The sequence below is a fragment of the Pan paniscus genome, chromosome 9 (genome assembly GCF_029289425.2).
Source record: "Pan paniscus chromosome 9, NHGRI_mPanPan1-v2.0_pri, whole genome shotgun sequence".
Lineage (NCBI taxonomy): Eukaryota > Metazoa > Chordata > Mammalia > Primates > Hominidae > Pan > Pan paniscus.
Genome location: NC_073258.2, coordinates 108,748,126 through 108,774,617, shown reverse-complemented (window position 1 = coordinate 108,774,617; position 26,492 = coordinate 108,748,126). Strand labels below are relative to the sequence as shown.

Below are 26,492 nucleotides of genomic sequence, written 5' to 3'. Positions count from 1 at the left end.
ATATTTTTGCTCTCCTTTTTGATGGAACACATAATAAACACTTTTCCCTAATACTCAATTTTAAAAGGAATTTAATAATTAAATGTTTTCTATTAAACTTTTATAATAGATTCCAAAAATGATGCTCAAGTAGTTCCTTGACCTATTCTCTATTAAACTGAAGAGCATATCATTAAATCATAACTAAGTGGCAGGACACCAAATCCACTATCTACAAAACAGAATGCCTTATTAATAAGAAAAAGAATCTTCAGACTATGAACCTTGATTTATGTACGTTTTCACTGACTGACTGAAGGCTGCCTCATCTCTATTAACTTGCTACAAAGTCTCTTGAATTCTTTCATTACTATTCAGAATAGCAAATAAGCTGGACTCAACAGTTGCTAGTAGGTCTACAATTCTCTCATTCACTGGCTCTTCAGAGAACTTCAACATTTGCCATACTCCTGCCCCTCTATCCTTCACTCCTTACAGCACAACTAATCCCTTCACAGGCACTCTTCTTCTCACACAAATGGGCCGTGGGGAAGCCAACAGGGAGTTGACAATGGGGGAATACCTGGAAAAAGGGTATTCTAGGCAGAGAAAGCAGCCAATGCAAAGAACATAAGATAGAAACATGCTTAATGTATTCAAGGTAGAGCAAAGTAAACAAAGTGGAGAGAGCAGATAAGGTCATAGAAGTAACTTAGCTTACTGGATCTTACTGAGCTGGATCTTGTAGGACCCTGAAGGCCATTATAAAGACTTTGGTTTCTACTATAAGTGAGATGAAGAGCCATTAAAAGATTCTGAGCAAGAAGTGTCATAATCTTTTTTTTTTGAGATGGAGTCTTACTCTACTGCCCAGGCTGGAGTACAATGGGGCGATCTCGGCTCACTGCAACCTCTGCCTCCTGGGTTCAAGCAATTCTCCTGCCCTAGCTGGGATTACAGGTGTGCACCACCACGCTCAGCTAATTTTTGTATTTTAGTAGAGACGGGGTTTCACCATGTCGGCCAGGCTGGTCTCTAACTCGTGACCTTGTGATCCGCCCGCTTCGGCCTCCCAAAGTGCTGTGATTACAGGTGTGATCCACCGCACCTGGCCTGAAGTGTCATAATCTTATTTACATTTTAAAATCTCCCTCATTACTATGTTGAGAATACATTATAAGGGGCAAGGGTTAAAACTGGGTGTAGGATTAGGAAGCACTGATGGTGACTTGGACTGAGGTGATAGCAATGGAGGTAGGAGGTATGAGAAGTGGTTCAATTTTAGATGCTCAAAAGGTGGTACTAATAGGACTTCCTAACAGTAAGCATCTGAGATATGAGAAAATGGGAGTAAAGCATGACTTTAAGGCTTTTGTCCAGTAAGTGTGGCACTACCATCAACTAGAATAAAAAGATTTGACAGGCTTATTAAGGAAAGCTTGTGAGACTGGTTTTAGATGTATTACATTTAACATATCTATTATACATTCATATGAAAATGTTGAATAGGCAGTCCAATATGGAAATCTAGAATTTAAAAGGCCTATCAGAAAATAAAAACTTGAAGTCATCAGAATACAAATGGGTTTTAAAACCTGTTATTGGATGAGATCACTGTGAGAGAAGTGATAAAGATGGAGACCCAAGCCTGAGGTTTTAGATATCCAACATTAAGAGGCGGAGAGAGGAGTAAGAACTAGCAAAGGAGACAAAAAGAGCAACCAGAGCACAGGTGGCAAGAAAACCAAGAGTATGGTATTCTGGACAAAAAGTAAATAAAGTGTGTCAGAAAGACAGAATAATCAATTTTAAGAATTTCTCCTGACAGATCAGGTAAGATAACCACTGAAACAGCAATATGGAAGTTACTGAAACTTTGTCCACAGAAGTTTTTGCAGAGTAGTAAGGACAAAAACCAGATTAGAGTGGAATGAAGAGTGGAATTAAGAGAAACGAGGAGCCAGGCGCAATAGTTCATGCTTGTAATCCCAACACTGGGAGGCTGAGGCGGGCGGGTCACTTGAGCCCAAGAGTTCGAGACCAGCCTGGGCAACGTGGAAAAAGCCTGTCTCTACTAAAAATACAAAAAATTTGGCTGGGCACAGTGGCTCGCACCTGTAATCCCAGCACTTTGGGAGGCCGGGGTGGGTGGATGACTTGACGTCAGGAGTTCGAGACCAGCCTGACCTACATGGTGAAACCCTGTCTCTACCGAAAATACAAAAATCAGCTGGGTGTGGTGGTAGGCCCCAGTAATCCCAGCTACTCAGGAGGCTGAGGCGGGAGAATTGCTTGAACCTGGGAGGCGGAGTTTGCAGTGAGCCAAGATTGTGCCACTGCACTCCAGCCTGGACAGCAGGGGGAGACTGTCTCAAAGAAAAAAAAAAAAAATTAGCTGGGCATGGTGGCGCCTATAATCCCAGCTACTAAGGCCTGGAGGTGGAGGTTGCAGTGAGCCATGATGGCACCACTGCACTCCAGCCTAGGCGACAGCGACAGTGAGACCCTATCTCAAAAAATAAATAAGTAAATAAAAACAAAAATAAATAAGAAGAAAACTAGAAAGAGTACAGACAACGCTTCACAATTTTTCCTGTATAAGAGAGTAAAGAAATGGCATGGTAATTGATAGGGTGAGAGGAAGTGAAAAAATAATAATTTTTTTTTTTTTTTTGAGACGGAGTCTCACTCTGTCTTTCAGGCTGGAGTGCAGTGGCATGATCTCTGCTCACTGCAACCTCCGCCTCCCAAGTTCAAGTGGTTTTCCTGCCTCAGCCTCCCAAGTAGCTGGGAATACAGGTGCCCGCCACCATGCCCAGCCAATTTTTCTATTTTTAGTAGAGATGGGGTTTCGCCACATTGGCCAGGGTGGTCTCGAACTCCTGACCTCGTGATCCGCCCACCTCAGCCTCCCAAAGTGCTGGGATTACAAACGTGAGCCACTGCGCCTGGCCAAAATAATAATTTTTTAAAGCTAGGATACAGTATGATTGTATGCTGACAGGAACATTCCAGGATATGAAATGTTGATGATGTGGGGAAAGGGAGAGAAACTGCTAGTGAATTTAAATTGCACTGGATAGGCAAGAGGGAATGGGATCTAGCGCATATGTGGAGGAAGTGACTACAGGCTAAGAGGAGAAGGCAAAAGAATGTACATGTAGGTGCTGGTACAAGGATAGATGTCGTATGACTCTGAGAAGTTCATATTTTATTGCTTTAATTTCCCAGTGATGTGGAAATAAGGACAATGTCTGAGAAGATGGGGGAGGAAATGCTAGAATGTTGACAGAAAAGATGTGAAAAATACATCTAGGAAAGTGGAAGAATAAGTGACTCTGGAAATGCAGTATGACTGGCCTCATTGTGGTCATGGATTTAAGGTGCAAATAGCACGGTTGTGTCTTTTTCTCGAGTGACATTCAGCTGCACAGGTACTGGCACTGAAAAGTGAAGAGACAGATTTAACCAGGGTTGTACACTTTTCCCAAGCAGAACAAGACAGGGGCAAGGAAGCAAAAAGTGTATTGAAGGGAACAACTATAATGATTGAGAAGAGAATTTATGTTGGGTAAGGCGGAGAAAATGGACTTCAAGGTGAAAAGAGAAAGAGACTTCTGCTTCCCATCATGACAGAATAACAGGAACCAGATTTTCCCTCCTGCCTAAACAAACTAGAAAACCAAAAGCAGTGCAGGACAGCGCTTCCTGAGAAAAGAAAAACAAATGAGGTGAGCGCTACAAATGTCCAAACATACTGCCTAGAGAGTGTCTCCAGGCCTCATCACAAGGAGGGGAAACCCAAACAGCCGCTAGGGGTTTCACTACGTTTAAGAGGCAGAGCTCAGAGTTTGAAAAGGCTGAGGTGACTAGAATTTGTGGCATCAAGGGAGCTCTGGATATCTATACAGAAGGTCCCTGAGGCCTGTGGCTGAGTACTAACCTGTACCTGGGTGTGAGAAAACTGTAAGAGACTGGGGAAAGAACCATTAGGAAGGAACGGGAATGGGCAGAACAATCAGCAGAGCGCACACAGGGCCAGAAACAGTTAGTGTTGCTACCAGCCAGAGTGGAAACACCCTTTAAAGTGCCAGGCATTGGGTAGAGTCCACAGAAAGTTATTGAGTCTATAGTGGAGCCAAAGTAGCCCTACCCTGAGTGATATGCTGGACACACTCTAACGAAACTTAAAGGTAAGCTTCAAAAGGATCAAACTGATTCCAAGTTACCTAACTGCATCACAGCCAAATCCAAAACTATTTAGAGAAAATTTTTAAAATCAAGCCCCTAAAACATATACTCACAATGTCTGACATCCAGTTAAAAACTACCAAGCATGCAAAGAAACAGGAAAATATAAACTATCACCAAGACAAAAAAAACATCAAAAGAAGCTGACCCAGAAATGACACAGGTGTTACATTCAGTAAACAAGGACATTAAGTCAGCTACTATACATATTCTATATGACCAAAAAGGTATGGGATGGCATGAACATCATAGAAATATTTTTTAAATGAGTATCAGTAAGCTGTGGAACATCAAATGACCTAACCTACACATAATTGGAATCTTGATGTAAGGGTGTAGAGAGTATTTGAAGAAAAATGCAAAAATGTTTTCTAATTTGATAAAAACTATAAACCACAGATATAAGACATTAAACAATGAGGTAGCAGAGTCACTGAACTGAAGGCTTTAGTAGTGGAGGTGCACTGTTGGAATAAAAGCACTAGAGAGAGTCAGAAAGACAGGGTGGTAACAGGTAATCAAGTAGGATGCTTGAAATTGAGATTATGGAAGGATGGAATTTAGCAAAAATTTCTCATTTCTATTGTCTTTGTTTAATCATTCTACTCCAAGATTTTCTACTATTTTTTTTTATTGCAAATATATGGCATTTCACTAATTGGGGATTATAAAGGCCAACAAATTTTGTACATGTGGTATCTGTTGTACAAAAGACTTCTTTTGATTTTCCTTACATTTCCACGAATGGTTTGAATATCTGACATCTGTAAATAAATTTTAGTTCAGCATTTGTATCTTCTATTAACTTCACTATAATCTTCAGCGTAGATGTGTAAATCACTGCATCACTGTGATTATTTTACTTTATAATATCTGACTGTTACATGTTAGGTGCTGTACTGTTCCAAACAGTTTACAAGTATGAATTAATCTTCACAACTATCCTATGTGTTCAGTGATATTATTCCTTTATTATTATTATTATTTTTTTTTTTTTTTTGAGACAGGATTTTGCTCTGTTGCCTAGGCAAGAGTGCAGTGGCATAATCATAGCTCACTGCATGTTCAAACTCTTGGCCTCAAGTGATCAAGTGGCCCTCCTGCCTCAGCCTCCCAAACTGCTAGGATTACAGGCATGATCACTGTGCCTGGCCTATTCCCATTTTATGCACACTGTACAACCTGAGATTAAGTTAGATTATTTGTCAAAAATTATAGGCAATAAGTGGCAGGGCAGGAAATCAAATCCAAGCAGTTTAGCTCTGTTAAAGCCACATTCTTAATTAACTATTCTCTGGTCCTTTCCTGGATAAGGAATGAATGGGCTTCTAATCAATGGGCCAGATCCAGCCCTTGGTTTAATTTCATCAGGCTTATAGAGTAAACTGCAAAGATCTATGATTATAAAAATTTAGTGACAATTATCTAGAAACCATACGGCGGAAACATCACTACATAAAAGACATTTCTTTTCAAACATGGTGGAGGAGGAGGAAGAGGACACTGTTTTCCAAGAAGTTAAATATCTCTTTCCACTGAAATAAAAAATTTCATACCACACTCTGTTTAAACTTTTAGGTTCCTTTTATAAAGGAAAAAAATTTCAAACAAATTCTAGCAATACTTGTATTTTTTGAAACCCAAACAAATAATTTTAAGGAAAAAACAAGAATAATAAAACTGATAGAAGAGTTTAAACTTATTTTGGGGAGCTTGTCATTTATTACATTTATTCATTGAACAAACATCTGAGACTCTACTGTGCATTGGGGCACATAAATGAAAAGTCCTCAAGCAATTCACATTCTAGTATAGTGTTCCTTAAACTGTAGTACATGGACTCCCGAAGGGTCCCAGGATATATTCTTTGTTTTTTTTCTTTTTTCAAACACCAACTTCAACCAGACACCCAGGATACATTCTTAAGACTCAATCTATAAAAGGAATTTTAAAATTTTGTTTTCGTTTTTAAAAATCTAACAAAATATTAATACAAGTAGAAATCTGAACTACTCATATGACCTTAAAACCAAGCGTTAACCATAAAGGGAAAAAAATTTATAAATTGCACTATATTAAAATTAACTTTAGCCATTAAAAGACACCATTCAGGGAGTGAAAAGGCAGCCCACAGAGTGGAGAAGATACTGCGTTTTTTTTGTTTGTTTTGTTTTTGATACAGAGTTTTGTTTGTTGCCCAGGCTGGAGTGCAATGGCAAGATCGTGGCTCACTACAACCTCTGCCTCCCTGGTTCAAGTGATTCTCATTCTCCTGCCTCAGCCTCCCAGGTAGCTGGGATTACAGGCATGTGCCACCATGCCCGGCTAATTTTTTTAGTAGAGGTGGGGTTTCACCATGTTGGTTAGGCTGGTCTCGAACTCCTGACCTCAGGTGATCCACCTGCCTTGGCCTCCCAAAGTGCTTAGGATTACAGGCGTGAGCCACCACGCTGGGCCAGGAAAGGATATTTCTAATATGTATATCCAAGAAAGGCTCTCATCCAGAATATGTAAAGAACTAAAAAATCCATAAGAAAAGCAAAACAACTCAATTTTATAACTGACTTTTTTTTAGAGATGGGGTCTTGCTGTCACCTAGGCTGGAATGCAGTGGTACCATCACTGCTCACTGTAGTCTTGAACCACCGGCTCAGAGAAAGTTAAAAAATTTATATCTCAAAAGCACACAGCTAAGGCTTCAGGCCTAAATACTGTACCATCATTTGCCCAGACCAAGGAGGGAGGGTGGATTACAGAAGAATAACTTAATTTTTAAAAATGTGTTTGGGTCCTGTGTTAATTGGCTTAGGAAAAAGAAAATGTGTTTGGGCTGGGGGTAAGTGTTATCAGCCAGAAATATAAGATGTTATATAGATCTTTCTAGAACATATCACTGCTTAAAAAAAATGCATATCCCCCACTGAAATTTAGGAGTGCATTTTCAAGCAATTAGCGTATCTGTAACAACCCCACTTTACTAGGTCATGAGTAAAAGAGCAGATATATAATGGTGTAGAAATACAGTATTTGGTATCATGTTAAAAAATAAAAATGTTTAAACACAAGAATGTAAACAAAAATAGAAAAATCCACTGGCTTGCAAAATGATTCAATAGAATCATTTTTAAATAATTCACTTACTTTACAACAAAATAATACAAATGTTGACCTACTGGTTCGCCCCGAAAACACCCAGAAATCCCTACATAACGCCTGGGACAAAACATACCACATCAAATTATAGAAACAATATTATGGCAATATTTTAATGATGTCAAATGTTGCATTTAAAAGAAAACAGAGAGGGCTCATGCCTATAATTCCAGCACTTTGGGAGACCAAGGTGGGAGGATCACTTGAGGCTAGGATTTCAAGACCAGCCTGGGCATCAAAGAAAGACCCCATCTCTAAGAATGGATGGATCGATGGATAGACAGGTAGATAGATACAGATAGATAGATGGGCATGGTGGGGCACACTTGCAGTCCTAGCTACTCCAGAGGCTGAGGCGGGACAACTGCTTGGGCCCAGGAGTTCGAGGCTGCAGTGAGCTATGATCATGCCACTGCATTCCAGCCTGAGGAACAAAGTGAGACCCTGTCTCTGAAAAATAAATAAATAAACTGGGCGGTGTGGCTCATGCCTATAATCCCATTACTGTGGGAGGTCAAGGCAGGACAATCACTTGAGGCCACGAGTTTAAAACCAGCCTGGGCAACATGGTGAGACCCCATCTCTACAAAAACAAAATAAAATAAAATAATAAAAAATAAAATATTAACTGGGTGTGGTGGCGCACACCAGTAGTCCCAACAGCTACTCCAGAGGTTGAGGCAAGAGCACTGCTTAAGCTCAGGAATTCAAGGCTGCAGTGACCTATGATCATCCCACTGCACTCCATTCTGAGTGACACAGTAAGACCCTGTCTCTAAAAAATGAATAAAATTTAAAAATAATACAAGGAAACAAAGAATTTGTTATTATTGCTGTATATCTTGCTATATCTTGCTTAGGACAAAGGTGTAAGAAAAGCTAAGCTTTGAAGGAAGAGCAAGAAATAATGGCATCCATAGAATTAATGGCAATTTTTTTATCACCTTACTTTTACACGCCCATAACATTTTGAACACCACGCAACCAGTTTAGTTGTTTTAAGATTTGTGAAGTTCCCGCCATACTGATTGTGGATTAGAGCCATGTGTCACTTAATGACATTCTGAGAAATGCATCGTTAAGCAATTTCATCTTTGTGTGAAAATAACAGCATGTACTTACACAAATCTAATGGTAGAGACTACTTACTATACACTTAGGCTAAATGGTATAGTCTATTATCCTAGGCTACCAACCTATATAGCATGTAACTGTACTGAAGCTGGAGGCAATTAGGACAAAGTGGTAAGAATTTGTGTATCTAAACATAGAAAAGGTACAGTAAAAATACAGTATGAAAGATAAAAAATGGTAGACCTAAATTGGGCACTCACCATGAATGGAGCCTGCAGGACTGGAAGATGCTCTAGGTGAGTCAGTGAGTGAGTAGTGAGTGAATGTGAAGGTCTAGGACATTACTGTACACTTTATAAACACTTAGGCTATGCTAAATTATACAAAAATATTTTTCTTCAATAATAAATTAATATAAGCTCATTGTAACTTTTTTACTTTAAAAACCTTTCCTCTTTTTGGGAAACTTTTTGACTTTTTTGTAAATAACACTTATCGTGAAACACAAACACAAGGCCAGGCACAGTGGCTCACGCCTCTAATCCTAGCCCTCTGGGAGGCTGAGGTGCAAAGATCACTTGAGCTCAGGAGTTTGAGACCAGCCTGGGCAACATGGTGAGACCCTGTCTCTATTTTAAACAAAAAACAAACAAACAAAAATCACAAACACATTCAGCTGCACAAACATATTTACTTTCTTTATATCCTTAATTCTATGAACTATTCTATTAAAAAAAGGTTTTTTATTTTCAATCTTTTTCATTAAAAACTAAGACACACATACACACTAGCCTAGGCCTCCACAGGGTCAGGATCATCATCACTGTCTTCAACCTTCACATCTTGTCCGACTGGAAAGTCTTCGGGAACGCTAACCTGAATGGGGCTGTCATCTCCTATGGTAACAACGCCTTCTTCTGGAATGCCTCCTAAAGGACCTGACTGAGGCTATTTTACAGTTAACTTTTAAATTTATTAGAGGGTACACACACTAAAAAAAAATAACAAGTATATAACAGTAAATGTACTGCTACAGTTTGGATGTTTGTCCACCAAGCCTCATGTTGAAATTTGATCCCCAATGTTGTAAGTGGGCCTAATGAAAAGTGTTGGGTCATGGTGGTGGATCCCTCATGTACAGATGAATGCCAGTGGGGGTGGAGGCAGGGTGGTGAGCAGTGAGTGAGTTCTCACTGTTAGTTCCCTGAGAGTTGGTTGTTAAAAAGAGCCTGGTACCTCTCCCCACTCTCTTGCTTCCTTTCTTGCCGTGTGATCTCTACACACACAGGATCCCTTTCACCTTCTGCCATGAGTAGAGGCAGGCTGAGGACCTCACCAGCCTACAGAACTGTGGGCCAAATAAACCTTTTCTTTATAAATTACCCAGTCTCAGGTATTCCTTTATAGCAACACAAATGGACTAAGATATACATAAACCAGTAACACAGTCACTTATTATTATTAGGATAATAATTTTATTATCCTATTATCCAAGGATTATGTACTGTATACAATTATATGTGCTAGACTTTTATAAGAGTGGCAGCACAATAGTTTTATGTACACCAGCATCGCCACAGACACGAGTGATGTGTTATTGCACTACTACGTTACAAGGGCTACAATAAACATTGCCAGACAATAGGAATTTTTTAGCTCCCATTATAATCCTATAAGACCACCATTATATATGTGATCCGTTGTTGACCAAAACATCAATATGCAGTAAATGACTGTATATCCAATTAATGGCACTCTAATAACTTTACCAAAGGAACTCAGTTGTCGTATTTTAGATAATTCATGTGAATTATGAAGTTAGTTATTTGAATGTGTGGGTTCCCTTACTGTTTATGAAGCCACTATTGCTCCCAGTTATGTGATTTTAAAACCCCATTTGCCAATCCCCACTAACCAAAAGAATCAAACTACTGCACAGTTGTCCCTTGGTATCTGTGGGGAAATGATTCCAGGATCCACCCCTCCCCACCCCCACCCCCACCCATCGGGATACCAAAACCCATACATGTTCAAGTCCCTGATAGAAAATGGCATAGCATTTGCTTATTACCCATGCACATCCTCCCATACACTTTAAACCATCTCTAAATTACTTATAATACCTACTATAATGTAAATGCTAACAGCTGCTATACTGTACTGTTCAGGGAATTATAAGAAAAAAAGGTCTGTACATATTCAATACAGACGCAATTTTTTTCTGAGGTTTTTTTGAGATTACTGCTATTTATAGATATAGAAACTGAGGCACAGAGATGTTAAGTAACTTGCCCAATACCACACAGCTAGCAAATGGCAGAACCTGGAGGCCAACCCAAGCAGTGTGGCTGCAGAGGCTGAGCTCATAACCACTGTTACATTGCAAGTACACTACTTGCATCTGTAAGGGATTCATAAAATCTTTCTTATCTCAACAAAAGTGAGGTGGCTTAATAAAAATAAATGTGTGTGGGTGCCATATTAAGTGCATATATGTGATGTTTCTCTCTCTTTTTTTTTTTTTTTAAGACACAGTCTCACTCTGTCACCCAGGCTGGAGTGCAATGGCGTGATCTCGGCTCCCTGCAACCTCTGCCTCGTGGGTTCAAGTGATTCTCCTGCCTCAGCCTCCTGAGTAGCTGGAACTACTGGCATGTGCCACCACACTCAGCTAATTTTTGTATTTTTTTTTTTAGTAGAGATGGGGTTTCACCATGTTGGCCAGGATGGTCTTGAACTCCTGACCTCACATGATCCGCCTGCCTTAGCCTCCCAAAGTGCTGGGATTATAGGCATGTGCCATCACCCCCAGCCTTTTCTGAATATTTTTAATCTTTGGTTGGTTGAATCCACAGACATGGAACTCATGAATACTGAGGGCTGATTGTATATATTTGAATACCAGTAATTCTTACTACTGCAATTCTATGTTCCAGCCACAGCAACCTTTTAAAGGTGTTCCTCAAACAGGCCAAGCTCATCACTGCACCTCAAGACCTTTGCCTTAGAATGCAGATCATTCAGGTCTCAGCTCCAATGCCACCTCAGAGAGGCCTCCCAAACCAACCTAAGAAAAATGCCCTTCCTCCATTCCTCTCTGCACATCCAGAGACAAAGTCTTGAGATGGTACAAGAGACACTCTGATTGGCTATGAGACTGAAATTTTAATTTGGAATAACCAGACTTTTAAGAAAAGCCCAGGAAAGCTATAGGATCTGGCTGAAATGTCAACATGAGGAAGAAAAAGAACATTTAACAAAAAATAGTCAAAAGCAGTTTTTTGGGGAAAAATTATTTTCTGTTGTAAATAAGTGAGTAAAATAGTGGCTCCACCTTCCAAACACTTTTTTTTTTTTTGAGACAGGGTCTCACTCTGTCGTCCAGGCTAGAGTGCAGCAGCATAAACATTGCTCACTGCAGCCTTGATCTGTGCTCAAGCAATCCTCCTGCCTCAGCCTCCCATGTAGCTGAGATTACAGGCATGCACTAACATGCCTGGATAATTCTTAAATTTTTTGTAGAGATGAGGTCTTACTATGTTGCCCAGACTGGTCTTGAATTCCTGGGCTCAAGCGATCTTCCCACCTGGGCTTCTCAAAGTGCTGCAATTACAGGCGTGAGCCTCCGCATCCGGCCTTGAACATTCTTATCATGTTGTTTTCGCTACCGCCCTAATTACCAGTAAAAACTATGCAAGTGTATTTTTTATGTCTTTAGTGTCAGTATTCATCCATCAGGATATAAGCCCCAAAGTCTAAGAACTTTGTCATATTCACTATTGTATCACTGATACTTTTTTTTTTTTTTTTTTTGAGACAGGGTCTTGCTTTGTCGCCCAGTCTGGAGTGCAGTAGTGCGATCTCAATTCACTGCAGCCTCAACCTCCTGGGCTCAAGCAAGCGTCCCAACTCAGCTTCCTGAGTAGCTAGAACTAAAACTGTACACCACCACCCCCAGGTATTTATTTTTTATTTTTTGTAGAGACGAGTTTCACCATGCTGTTCAGGGTGGGCTAAAATTCCTGGGCTCAGGTAATCCACCCACCTCAATCTCCCAAAGTGCTTGGATTACAGGTGTGAGCCACTGTGCCTAGCCTGAAATTTAAAATGGTATCCAGTACAGCATAAATGCTCAGATTTTTATGGAATGAACAAACCACAGTTACACAGATCAATTACCTTTGATATTATTTGTATGTACTCCATGGATTTGACCAATGTTTTCTAATTTTTATTTTTGTAGAGGTGGTAGGTCTTGCTATGCTGCCCGATCTAGTCTCCAACTCCTGGCCTCAAATGATCCTCCTGCCTCTGCTTTCCAAAGTGTTGGGCATGAGCCACTGCATCCAGCCTCTGACCAAAGTTTTAACCTGAGCTGTATCCTGCTTTTTGTTTGTTTGTTTTTTTGTTTGTTTTTGTACAAATGGGGTTGCCCAGGCTGGTATCAAACTCCTGGCCTCAAGCAACACTCTCACCTTGGCCTCCCAAATCACTGGGATTACAGGTGTGAGTTACTGCACCCAGCCCTGCTTTCCTTACAGAGCATATGAGGCATCTATTTCCTCCACCTACTAACCAAGGCAGGAGGCAAATGGCTCTTAATGACAACTGGGTTCACCAGGACACTAGGCAAAATATTTATTAAGAGAAACCTCAGGTAGGGGTGGTAGCTCACGCCAGTAATCCCAGCACTTTGGAAGGACAGGGCAGATTGCTTGAGCCCAGGAATTCCAGACTAGCCTGGACAACATGGCAAAACACTGTCTCTAAACATTTTTTTAAATGAGCTGGGCATGCTGGTGTTGCACCTGTGGGAGGATGAGGTGGGAGGATTACCTGAGCCTGAGGAGGTCAAGGCTGTAGGGAGCTGTGACTGCGCCACTGTACTCCAGACTGGGGGACAGAGTGAGACCCTATCTCAACAGAAAAGAAAAGAAAAGAAAAGAAAAGAAAAGAAAAGAAAAGAAAAGAAAAACCTCTCTGGCTGACTAGCTCTTTTGCTCATTCCTGTAATCCCAGCACTTTGGGAGGCCTACGCAGGAAGATCACTGGAGCTCAGGAGTGGAGACCAGTCTGGGCAATATGGTGAGATCCCATCTCTATAAAAAATTAGCCAGACCTAGGGTGGTATGTGCCTGTAGTCTCAGCCACTCAGGAGGCTAAAGTGGGAGGATCGCTTGATCCTGGGAGATCAAGACTGAAGTGAGCCATGATCATGCCACTGCACTGCAGCTTGTGTGAGAGTGAGACCTCCTCTCAAAACAAACAAAAACAAAAACAAAACCTCTCTTTTTACTAGAAAGATGCCTAGTATCCTCTTTCTACCTTCCAGCAGTCTAAAATTCCCCTCCTCTAATCTACTGAAAAATGACTGATCAAAATTTATCCTGAGCTGCCACTTCCTTTTAGAAGTTTTAATTAACATACATCACCTCCAGATTATGGTAATTGTTCAATCATTTATTTTCATAGAACATGAAAGATTCTACCATTTACATGTATCACAAAGTTTTACAGTTACTGATTAGTCCACTATTCCCTCTCCCATTCCTACCCATGACCAACACAGACACCCTTGAAATTTGTTTCCTCCCTAGGCTGTGTCGAATGCAACCATCTCTCTAGGACAGTATACTGAAGGAGGGGAAGGCCGCTCTAAGGCCCATGTCCCTCTTAGATATACGTTTCAAGAGGGCAATTTCTATCAACCCAATGAAAAATTGACAAGTTCTTAATAAGGTTCTCATTTATGTTTAACTAGACATATTAAAAAGAATTCTCTGGTTATGTACCTTAACCACATTCACCGATGATATTCAAATCTTCGTATCACATCCATATTCCTTGCCAAGCATGATCCTGACTCTGTGCTTTCACACTGGCTGTTCCCTCTACAAGGAACTCTTCTAAATATGTACATGACTTGCTCCCTTGCTTCATTCTGGTTTTACCTCAACTATTATCTCCTCAGAGGCATTCCCTCACTATCTTATCAAAAATAAGCCAGCTGTGATGGCTCATGCCTGTAATCCCAGCACTTTGGGAGGCTGAGGTAGGAGGATCACTTAAGGTCAGGAGTTCAACACTAGCCTGGCCAACATGGTGAAACCCCATCTCTACTAAAAATGCAAAAATCAGCCAAGCATGGTGGTGGTCACCGGTAATCCCAACTACTCGGGAGGCTGAGGAAGGAGAATTGCTTGAACCCAGGAGGTGGAGGTTGCAGTGAGCCAAGATCGTGCCACTGCACTCCAGCCTGGGCAAGACAGTGAGACCCCATCTCAAAAATAAAAATAAAAATAATAATAATAATAAAAGCACCGAGCACTCTCTCTTTTACCCTGGTTGTTTTTATTCATAGTACCTATCACAACTTGACTTACAGTATGTATTTAACTGTTTATGTTTATTGTCTCTCTTCCCAACAAAAATGTAAATTATACAAGGGCAGGAGCTGTCTGCCTAGTTCATCATTATCTAGTTAGAATTAGGAAATACTAAATTCTCGTTCAATGAATAAATGTATTTCGCATAGACTTAATTACTCCTGCTATGGTTACGGTTTCAATGAACAAGATGTCACTGGCACAAATGCCCCTCATCCATGGCCAATCTCACAAGCAGATTATAAATATACAGAAAATATAATAACTTTTATGTGTAAAAGCCAAAAATAGATTGAGGGCTTGAGAGTATCTCTGCCCACATATTTTTCAAATATTCCTCAGTAACTATAGAACTTTATTTCAAACCCCTTGCCTAGCACTGAAGGCCCTTTGTAATCTGACCCGACTTCCCTTTCACTCCTATCCCTCTTGTTGTTTCCCTGTATTCTGGGTTTCTATGCTGCAACAATCCCAAGGAACACTATTCATATAGAATATCTAACACAGCATGCAGCCCTGCTTACACTGCAGCCACACTGATCTAGCCTAGATTCCTACCAAATTTTCTCCTAATTACCAATACAAAAAGCTTACCCATTATTCAAAATCCAGCTCCAACACTTTCTCCATAAAATTTTCACTGATCATCCCACCAGAAATTATTTCCTCAATCTGTGAGGGAGCATAGAGCAGTTGGTAACACATCTGAAACTTTTGCCTTATAATAAATCATTAGTACCTTTTACTCTCCTTTGGCATACGGTAAATTCCCAAAGAGCATGGACATTGTTCTACATATCTTTGCATTCTCCATGGTACCTTGCATATGGGTGTCAATAAAGTTATTTTAATAATGAATAACTTTTACAGGCACTTTTTATTGTTGTTGTTTTATAGAGACAGGGTCTTGCTACATTGCCCAGGTTGGCCTCAGGTAATCCTCTCACCTCATCCTCCCAAAGTGCCGGGATTACAGGCATGAGCCACCATGCCCGGCCTCTATAGACACTCTGAATCACTGCTTTACATTTCCATTTTCTTTCCTCTTAAAGGATAAAAAAAAGTCCACTGAGAAAAGTAGTATGAATCATATTTCAGTTTAAAGTTTGATTTATCTTGTGGTTCGGTTATATACTACTGCCTTCTTGTGCCTCCATCTCACTAGATCCAATCAGAAGGAGAGAGAATGAGAGTTAAGAGTTAGTTATTAGGGAGAAGATGACCTCTGGCATGCTAGTGAGCCAACAAGTAACCAGCTAGGTAGGGGTGTGTACGCACACATGTATGAGAGAGAGAGAGAAGAGACAGAGAGAGAGAATACTAGTTATCAGGAGAAGACCCAGCTGGAAAGATCTCAAATAATTTGAATCATCAAAGGTATCTGAACAGGAAAGTGATATGGTGAGAACTGCATTTTGATCTAGAGCTCAGATCAGAGCTAAGAGATAAAAATAGTGAAATCATGGGAGTTAAGACTGTCCCAGAAAAAAATATACAAAGATAGAAAAGGGCTGAAGATAAAATCCTGAGAAATAATTCTACTGGGGACAGGGGAGGGAAGTCAGTGAAAAACAAACGTGATTTGAGAGAGAGAAGACCAAGGAGGGAATGTCATAAAAACCAAAAGAGAAGCAGAGGAAATGAGCAATAATACCAGAAAAGAGGATAAATATTATCAGAGAAGAATCTCATTTGATAATCAGGAGGTTGCTAGTACTTTTATGACTGACAGGTTCTATACAATTGGGTGGGAGAGAAGAGTAAGCCATATCATTAAGTTAAAGGGCAAAGAATTATAAAGGCAGCAAATGGGGGCTGCTTTTCCAAGAACTGTGACAGTGAGAAACAGAAGTTTGAGGCAGAGGCAGACTACAAGTTTGTATGAGGAGGCAGAGTGCAGTGGCTCACGCCTGTAATCCCAACACTTTGGGTGGCCGAGGCAGGCGGATCACTTGAGGTCAGGAGTTTGAGACCATCCTGGCCAATATGGTAAAATCCCGTCTCTACTAAAAATACAAAAATAAGCTGGGTGTGGTGGCGTGTGCCTGTAATCCCAGCTACTCAGGAGGTTGAGGCAGGAGAATTGCTTGAACCCGGGAGGCGGAGGTTGCAGTGAGTGGAGATCCACACCACTGCACTCCAGCCTGGGCAACAAGAGCGAAACTCCATCTCCAAAAAAAAAGAAAAGTTTATGTGAGGCGACATATGAACTTTCTTATAGGCATAGGAGAAAAAAGGGAAACTGAAAAAAAAAAAAAGTAAGAGGGGACATACCACCAAGTCCTGGGGGGAAGATGAGGAATGAAAAAGAACAAGCAGAATGAGACAATTTGGGAGGTAGCATGGAACAGAGAAGAACATAGGAGAAACAAGAAAAATGTTTGGTATCGACCAAGGAAGTTAAGGGCACTTCAAATAGCTGGGTAAAGTAATGTACTAAGAATTAAGAGGGGTGAGGCTCAGCAAGAAAAGGTTGAAACAATTGCTGTTTGGGGTGGAACAATAAACTGGAAAAGAAAAAAATGAGCACTAAGGGCCCAGATGATAATTGCAAAAGAAAAGGAACAATCACAATTACATGTTCAAAGTAATCTAAAACAGAAGATAAAATTATAATATCAGATCCCTACAAATGTTCTACAGACTCACTCTGTAAGGAAAAACAACAAAGATAAAGTAGTTACATGGAAAGGTTTTCAGAGATACAAAACCCCTAAGCAGTTAACTGTATATGTCAAAATGTGCTACACAAATCTTTACATAGCTGAAAGACTTCTAAGATCCAGCAATGGTCCACTTGCTTTAAACAGACAATAAAATTATTAGAGTCAAATTCCAATATTAAAAAAGAAAAGCAGCTGGACATGGTGGCTCACGCCTATAATCCCGGCACTTTGAGAGGTCGAGGCGGGTGGATCATGAGGTCAAGAGATGGAGACCATCCTAGCCAACATGGTGAAACCGTGTCTCTACTAAAAATACAAAAATTAGCTGGGCGTGGTGGCGTGCGCCTGTAGTCCCAGCTACTCGGGACGCTGAGGCAGAAGAATCGCTTGAACCCGGGAGGCGGAAGTTGCAGTGAACCAAGATCGCACCACTGAACTTCAGCCTGGCAACAGAGCGAGACTCCGTCCCCCTCCAAAAAAAAAAAATTAAAAAGAAAGAAATGCTGGTGGTTTTTTTATGACATTGGCTTCTAACTTCTAAGTTACACATCAAGAAAGTTCACTAGAGTCACTGAGTCACTTACTAATTTTTTTCAAAATATTATCACCTTCCCTTTATTTGTAAATGTTCAAGTTAAAACACTTTTTAAATTCTTGTGAGCTTTTAAACCTAAACCCTAAGTACCCCGTTTTCTGTATATTCAGGCAGTTTTCCCATTCACAGGTCTGTGCTGTGGATGTAGATTCAGAATTTCCACAAGTACTTAACTAATATGAACCAAAGTAGCTTCCACAGGTAAGTACTCAACTAATATGAACCAAAGTAGCTTCCACAGGTAAGTACTTAACTAATATAGACCAAAGTAGCTTCTCCTCCAAACAATCCTTTGTGAGGTTTTGTAAGTAGTACAGTGACTTACTCTTTTCTGAGAGTTATTTTTGGGGAGAAAAAGACCTTGCTTTATATCCAGGTAATCAACAAGTCAAAATTTTCCAGAATCACGGACAAAATTACTTCTTAAACACATTTCAATTAATAGCATACTGTTTATGTAAACACACAGATGCATCAATAGGAATCTTCAGAAATAAAACAAATTTTCTTTCCTGTTTTCATTTAGTCTCACAGAGCAGTGGCGTGATCATAGTTAACTATAACCTCTAACTCAGAATTATCAATAGCACCTATATTGTAGGAACACTGTGAAGATTAAATTAATGTATCTAAAACAATCCTCCCACCTTGGCCTCTCAAAGAGCTGAGATTACAGGAGTGAGCCACTCTGCCCAGCCCACAAATTTTCTTTCTGAAGTAAAGCATGGGAAATTTGCTATACCATTATAAAAGAGAAAAGCAGAGTGGGATGGGTTACTCAATTCCCCGAATTAGTTTTCTTAAAGAAAGAGGGGGAGTAGTTATAGTAATTTATTGTATTATACTAATTAAGTGCCAGGCACTGTTTTAAGCATTATAGATATATTAACTAATTTAATCTTCACAATGTTCCTATGATACAGGTGCTACTGATAATGCTGTCCTACTCATAAGGAAACTTGCCCAAAGTCATACAGCTTTTAAGTGGTGGCTATTCAGGGAGTCTAATTCTAGGGCCCCTCTCCCTTTTAAAAGGTGATATACAGTACTGCCTCTTAGTAAAATTTGTTCTTCATTTTATGAGACAGTCCCATCTATTAGACAATCAAATATCAGTGGTCTAAAGAAGACATGATGGTTAGGTTCCTGTATATTTTCTATTATTTTCTAGTATTCATCCACATTGCCTGAAGGCATGAGAGGCCTCAGGAAGAAGTGGTTCATCCTTTGTATTAGGCTGGTGCAAAAGTGACTGCGGTTTTTGCCATTAATATTATGTTCCCTGAGCTATTCACTACTCCCATTTCTGTCCGTACTTTTAAGGCAAATGATTAACTACTACAGACACATACACAGAACAGACTAGTTCTAAGTCTTCCTCATTCTTCTCCAAACTTTTTAACTGGTGGAGAATCTGCCCCTGTGGGCCTAGATCTCCCTTGCTATATAAAACTAACTTTAAATACTGTCTTTGACAAGGTAACTTTCCTGCGCCCTAAAACGATGGTATCGCTTCATCAGTTGTCATCTGGTTGTGTCCTGTAACTGGGTGGGGGTTAGGAAGCAGTTCCCTAAGGAAAAAGATGAACTCAAGAATGGGAGAATTAGGAGGGAAGGTGTAACACGCAGAAAAGGGAGGAAGGGGGGTGGAGTGGGAGGCACTGCTGGTCTGACTCCGAATTTCGTGCAGACAGAACGAGAACAGAAATGGAAGAAGTGGGGGGTCGAGTCACTGAAACCTGTTAGGCAGCATTTTCTTGGTTTTTCCTTTGATGCGTCTTAGACATTGCTTTACAAGAAACTGAGACCTAACAGTACTAACGGCCCAGCTGGTCAGGACACTGCACGACCATTCATCTCCCGCTCCCGGCCAGAGCTGGTCCCTTGAAAGCATCGCTCCTCGCCAGCGCTCAGCCAGGCTTTTCTCCCAGCGGCCAGTCGGCGGGAGCGACCACCAGAGCCTGTCGACCCCAAGGCCACAGACCCGCGTTCCGGTACTCGCCGGCTGCCACCGCGGCTTCCCTGCCAGTGGACAACCCCTGAACACTCCCACACTTCGCAGCTGAACCTGAGCCGTGCCTTTCCCAAAGAGCCGAACCCGGCGGCCACACAGTAAAACCCAAGCTGGAGTGAGGGTCTTACCTTTAACAGATTAGACGTCGCCATGTTCTTTAACTTGGACTCTCGCGAGACGACGCGAGAATTCGTGGCGCTCCCGGCCAGGCCTTGACCGGAGGCCGGAGCTCCCACCAGGGCCCAGGGCCCGTCGGCCCGCACCAGGGTGTGGTGGGCGCTGGAGCAGCGCGCCGACAGCGCTGACCTCGTCCCAAGCACCAGGAGCTTCCTCACTCTTGTCCCCTACATGGTCACCGGAGCTTCCCCACGCGAAAGACCTCATGCACGCGCTCAGGAAGACGGGAACCGCGAATGCTGAGAAGGTAACGGGAGCCGACCTGACTTGGAAGAGGAAGCATCGACTCCACGAGCCTCCCCGACTCCTTCGGATTAGCTTTTGTGGTTGCACCCGCCGCGGCCACCTGCAACGAATTTAGCTCGGCTTAGGCCCCGCAGCTCAGGTTCCGCGGCCACGTCACGTGACGCGAGGGCGGGGACGCGCTCGGGAGCGAGCGTGGGAGCCTGGAAGCCTCGGTGGGTCCCGAGGCTGCAGCGAGGCCGGGACCGCGCCCTCTGCTGGCGGGACCTGGCGTTTTCCGGCACCCCGCCCCAAATCCCGGACTCGGTGTTAAGGGAGGTGCATTGTCCTGAAATGCTCACAACAGCTGTCTTCAATAACTCGTGCATAGAATGCGCCCAGTAAATATGTGTTGACTGCACAAGCGTGATGACTCTTAATATTTCTATTCAGGAATGCTTGGCACTTAGATAAAATATTGTTCAGTGCTTTGGGAGGCCGAAGGGGGAGGATCACTTGAGGCCAGTTCAACACCCTCGTCATTACAAAAAAGTTTGAAAAAAAAAAAAAGATTGTTTAGAGAATGAATATTAATCTTCGATTTTCTGAAGGCACATTATCCTAGAAGATCCTAAACCATAAGCCCCCAGGTTTTACCCCTTCAGACCACACACCACTGGCCAATGAGATAATATAATTTACATGTGGAACCTGCAGGATACCTGGTATTGTATTTTGCATGTTTACAAACAGCCTTCATACGGCCATAATGCGTAGAAATAAGTAAGAGCTCTGGACTAAGAGAAGAGGGATGGGCCTACTTAAAGAATCCAATCAAGTAGTTAATACTTGTTTGAGCACTTGTATGTACTAGGCACAGGAAATACAGGATTAAATAAAAGAGAAGACCCCTGCTCGTTTGGAGTTTATGGCCTAATAAGGTAGCCAAATGTTAAGGATGGTTACACAAGTCAAATATTACTTAGTGGGAGTTGTGATAAATATTGCAAAGAGGCCGGGCGCAATGGCTCACGCCTATAATCCCTATAGGGCACCGTGGCTCACGCCTATAATCGGCACTTTGGGAGGCCGAGACACCTGCGGTCAGGAGTCCGCGACCAGCCTGGCCAACATGGTGAACCCGTCTCTACTAAAAATACACAAATTAGCCGGGCATGGTGGCGGGCACCTGTAATCCCAGCTACTCGGGAGGCTGAAGCAGGAGAATCGCTTGAACCCTGAAGGTGGAGATTGCAGTGAGCCGAGATCGCGCTATTGCACTCCAGCCTGGACGACAGAGCGAGACTCTTGTCTCAAAAAAAGAACAAAAAAAAACACAAAAAAACAAACAAACAAAAAACTACAAACAAAAAAATACAGTGTGCACTTGAGAGCGTAGGAAGGGAAAGGAAACTAGTATCCTAATCTCCATCTACCCAAGCCACCCTTTGCTTATGCTTAACTGAACCTTAAGACAACTTTTGAGAGCTTGATTTCAGCGTCCTACTGTCAACCGAAGCATTCCAATTTTCCTAACTCACTTGTTCTGGAAACACCACTGCTACAACTCTGACTTCAATAAGTTCTCCATTCCATTGACCCCACCTGTTATCTGCCATCTCCTGTTTTCACTCTTTCTCATCCAATTTAGAATCGGCCCACTGTTATAAAAATGTTTAAATATTTAAAATGCTTAAATATTTATTTCTTAAAAATAGCGCAGGCACATAATACAAAATTCAGAAGGTGCTAAAAATAATACAATCAAAAGTAGTCTTCCTTCGACTTTCTGGGGTGATGTAATGTTCTATATTGTGGTAGGGACTTCAGTTATTCAGGTGTATGCACTTGTCAAAACTCAGCCAGTATACCCTTAAGATTTATGCATTTCAGCCAAGCACAGTGGCGCAATCCTGTAAGCCCAGCACTTTGGGAGGCGAAGACAGGCAGATCACTTGAGCCCAGGGGTTCGAGACCAGCCTGTGCAAAGTAGCTATCGCTATAAAAAATAATAAAATTTTTTAAAAATGTGCATTTAATTCAAAGAGAAAATAGTTAACAAAATTTGAAGTTTAATGCTACCCATACTGAAGAATTTAGGAGTAGGTGAATCTATATTTATAATTTACTTGGAAATGTATCAAAAAATAAGATGAACTGATGGTTGGGTAGAAACACTGATAAAGCAGGCCTGGCGTGGTGGCTCACACCTGTAATCCCTGCACTTTGGGAGGCCGAGGCAGGTGGATCACCTGAGATCAAGGGTTCAAGACCAGCCTGGCCAACATGGTGAAATCTTATCTCTACTAAAAATACAAAAAATTAGCCGGGAGTGGTGGCGGGCACCTATAATCCCAGCTACTCAGGAGGCTGAGGCAGGAGAATAGCTTGAACCCAGGAGGCAGAGGTTGCAGTGAGCCAAGATTGCGCCACTGCACTTCAGCCTGGACAACAAGAGTGAAACTCTGTCTCAAAAAAAAAAAAAAAAAGTATGTATATATATATATATCAAGTATAGTAAAATGTTAATGGTAGAGTCTAGGTGGTGGCTATGCTAGGGTTCCCTGTGTAAAACCAACTCATCTATATGTTTAAAATTTTTCATAATTAAATATTTGGGGAAAATTTTTAAAAAATAGGCCTGCCTTCCTCCACAGTCCCCCAGGCATCCATTCTTTCTTCTCATAGACAACAGTTATGTTTCTTGTGAATGCCTAGGACATTCTGTGCATGTATAAGCATTCATGTATGTATTATTTTTTCTCTCCCCACAAATGATGGTATACTACATAAATTCTTTAACATATTTGTTTTCACTCAGCAGTATGGTATAAATTACTGAAAAAAAAAATTGTGCCTTTTTTTTTCACACTTTCTTTTCTTCTTCTTTTTGAGACAGAGTCTTGCTCTGTCGCCCAGGATAGAGTGAGGTGGCATGATCTCCACTCACTGCAACTCCCACCTCCCAGGTTCAAGTGATTCTCAACGCCTCAGCGGCCTGAATAGCTGGAATTACAGATGTGAGCCACCAAGCCCGGCTAATTTTTGTATAGAAATGGGGTTTTACCATATTGGCCAGGCTGGTCTCAAATTCCTGGCTTCAAGCAATCCTCCCACCTCAGCCTCCTAAAGTGCTGGGATTACAGTTGTGAGCCATCATACCTCACCTTTGACCTTAAAAGTCAAAGCTTTTAAGTTGTAAGAGGGGCTTCGTGAAATTATGTTGGCAAGTAGAAATGAGCATATGTTTCTTCTTATATTTATATAAGACATATATAAAAATCAACCATTCCTTCTTATATTTCATAGCCTCTTATGTGATTAATTACATGGGAAAATGCTCAGAATATAATAGGTAAAAATATAGGATGCAAAATTCCACATATGTGCCACAATTCCAACTTTGTAAAGAAAGAAAGCTACAGTTTTATTTCCTACTCTGAATAGTGGATAAACTGGAAAAAATATTCAAAATGTTACCAGTGTTTGTGAGTAGTAGAAAATGGGATAATTTTACTTTTATTTATTTAAAATCTTTTTAAAAATCACCTGCTGGCTGGGCACAGTGGCTCATATCTATAATCCCAGCACTTTGGGAGGCTGAGGTGGGCAGATCACCTGAGGTCGGGAGTTCGAGACCAGCCTGACCAACATGGAGAAACCCTGTCTCCACTAAAAATACAAAATTATCCAGGCTTGGTGGCGCATGCCTGTAATCCCAGCTACTTGGGAGGCTGAGGCAAGAGAATCACTTGAACCCGGGAGTGGGAGGTTGTGGTGAGCCGAGATCACGCCATTGTACTCCAGCCTGGGCAACAAAGAGCGAAAGTCCGTCTCAAAAAAAAAAAAAATCACCTGCTAATTTAAGAAAATTTAGCCATCATGTTAAACCATAATACCTTACAAAATGAAAGTTCTCTATAAACTTTTCTCTCCCACCTCCTAAAATATCCACTGTTAGCCATTTGTTTTATTCTTCTCATTTGTTTTCTGTGTATGCAGTAAAATATATATAAAGGAGTTTGTCAAATGTGGCTGATCATTTACATCAAAATAACCTGGGGTGCTTATTTTAAAAGCAGATTTCTAGGCTCTACCCTCTGAAGATTCTGATTCTACACGTCAGGAGTGAGGCCCCAAATCTACCTTATCCCTAAGCATCCCAGGTGACTTTTCTTGTACACCAGTGGCCAAGAATTCTTGTGCATCAGTGGCCCAGAATTTCTCATAGAATACTTAAGAATGTGTGCTTTAGAACCAAACAGATCCTGCCATTTATGAGCTACGAGACATTGGGTACATTACTTAACCCTGCTGAGTCATAGTTTCCTTGTCTGTATCTGTAATGTAATGTATTACAGTGGCTCACACCTGTAATCCCAGCACTTTGGGAGGCCAAGGCGGGCAGATCACCTGAGGCCAGGAGTTTGAGACTAGCCTGGCCAACATGACAGAACCCTGTCTCTACTAAAAATACAAAAATTAGCTGGGCATGGTGGTGGGTGCCTGTAATCTCAGCTACTGGGGAGGCTGAGGCAGGAGAATTGCTTGAACCCGGGAGTTGAGCAGTGGGCCGAGATTGCACCACTGCACTCCAGCCTGGGTGAGAGGGCGGGACTCTGTCTCAAAAAAAAAAAAAAAGAAAGAAAAAGAAAAAGGAAAAAAATGTATTGCACGTGTAAGCACTCAGTAAATGTAGTAATCATAAGACCTAAAACATATAATGCTTACCATATGTCAGACACAGTTCTATGCACTTTACATAGATGAATACATTTGATGTAGGAATTTAATTCCTCCTTGTGGAGACCTTAAGTATCTTTTTTTGTTTGTTTCTTTTGAGACAGAGTTTCACTCTTGTTGCCCAGGCTGGAGTGCAATGGTGCGATCTTGGCTCACTGCAACCTCTGCCTCCCGGGTTACAGGCATGTGCCACCACGCCTGGCTAATGTATTTTTAGTAGAGATGGGGTTTCTCCATGTTGGTCAGGCTGGTCTCGAACTCCTGACCTCAGGTGATCCACCCGCCTTGGCCTCCCTTAGTGCTGGGATTACAGGCGTAAGCCACTGCGCCTGGCCTTAAGTATCTTTTAAACTTCACACCTGAGAAGAGGAAGAGTCAGGTAGCTGATGTGAATGATCCATCATTTAGAAGGGGAAAAATGATGATGGAAAGGATAGAAAGGAGAAAATGTGCTAGAACCATGTTCTTGATAAGGAAAGAGGATGGCACTTAGGGCACACATGGGGAGAGGTGCACCTTGGCTAGCACCATGGACAGTCACACCTACTAGGAGGATAGACACGAGACGGTAGATAGGCTCTTGGAAGTGAAGATTCTCTTCCGATTGCTTCTCTTCTCTAATTGAAGTTGGAAGCCAGGTCGTGAGCTGATAGTGAGGATGCTGTGAGGTTTAAGAAGAAAGGAGAAAAGGAGAAGATGGGAAATTGTTATCTACGATGGTGGAAGAGGAAAGAGAAACATATAATGATTCCTGGGCATCCCTAAGTGCCAACTTGAGACTAGTTATCCCAGATTTTAATTGAGGTCTCTCAGCATAGCTAAGGAAATTAACATTCACCAGGGTTAAGTAATGTGCCTAAGGTCTCACAGCTCCTACGTGGGAGGACCTGTTTGATTCAAAAGACATATTCAGCCACTCGGGTGCAGGCATAGAATTGGATGTAACCAAAGTTGGGGTTTCGCTGAGAGAGAATGATGGAGGGCATTGAGCATATATACAAGGGAGTGAGTATGATGATCGACCCTTGGATTTAAGCTGAATTAGGAGGCAAAGAACAGTGAAAAGACAGTAGGGTCAAAGTACCGTCCATTCACATTGGAGTCTAAGGATTGCTGGAGTCAAGATGGAAGAGGTACTAGGCTGAAAAGATAGCAGGGGATAGTTGGAGAATGAAATTGAGCTTAGGTTGTTATTGGGAACATTATGGGTAGTGACAAAGGCTACACTCTGA

General features: G+C 41.5%; 1 protein-coding gene across 1 annotated transcript in view; it reads right to left on the bottom strand.

The window, feature by feature from the left end:
• CUL5 (cullin 5) overlaps positions 1-22,453 on the bottom strand; it is a 100,467-nt gene extending 78,014 nt beyond the window's left edge. Inside the window, 2 exon segments of the mRNA XM_003828345.6 lie at positions 20,247-20,276; positions 20,278-22,453. Of these exon segments, the coding sequence (XP_003828393.5) occupies positions 20,247-20,276; positions 20,278-20,502 (255 nt within the window). The 5' untranslated portion in view covers positions 20,503-22,453.
• Between the last annotated feature and the right edge of the window lie 4,039 nt (positions 22,454-26,492).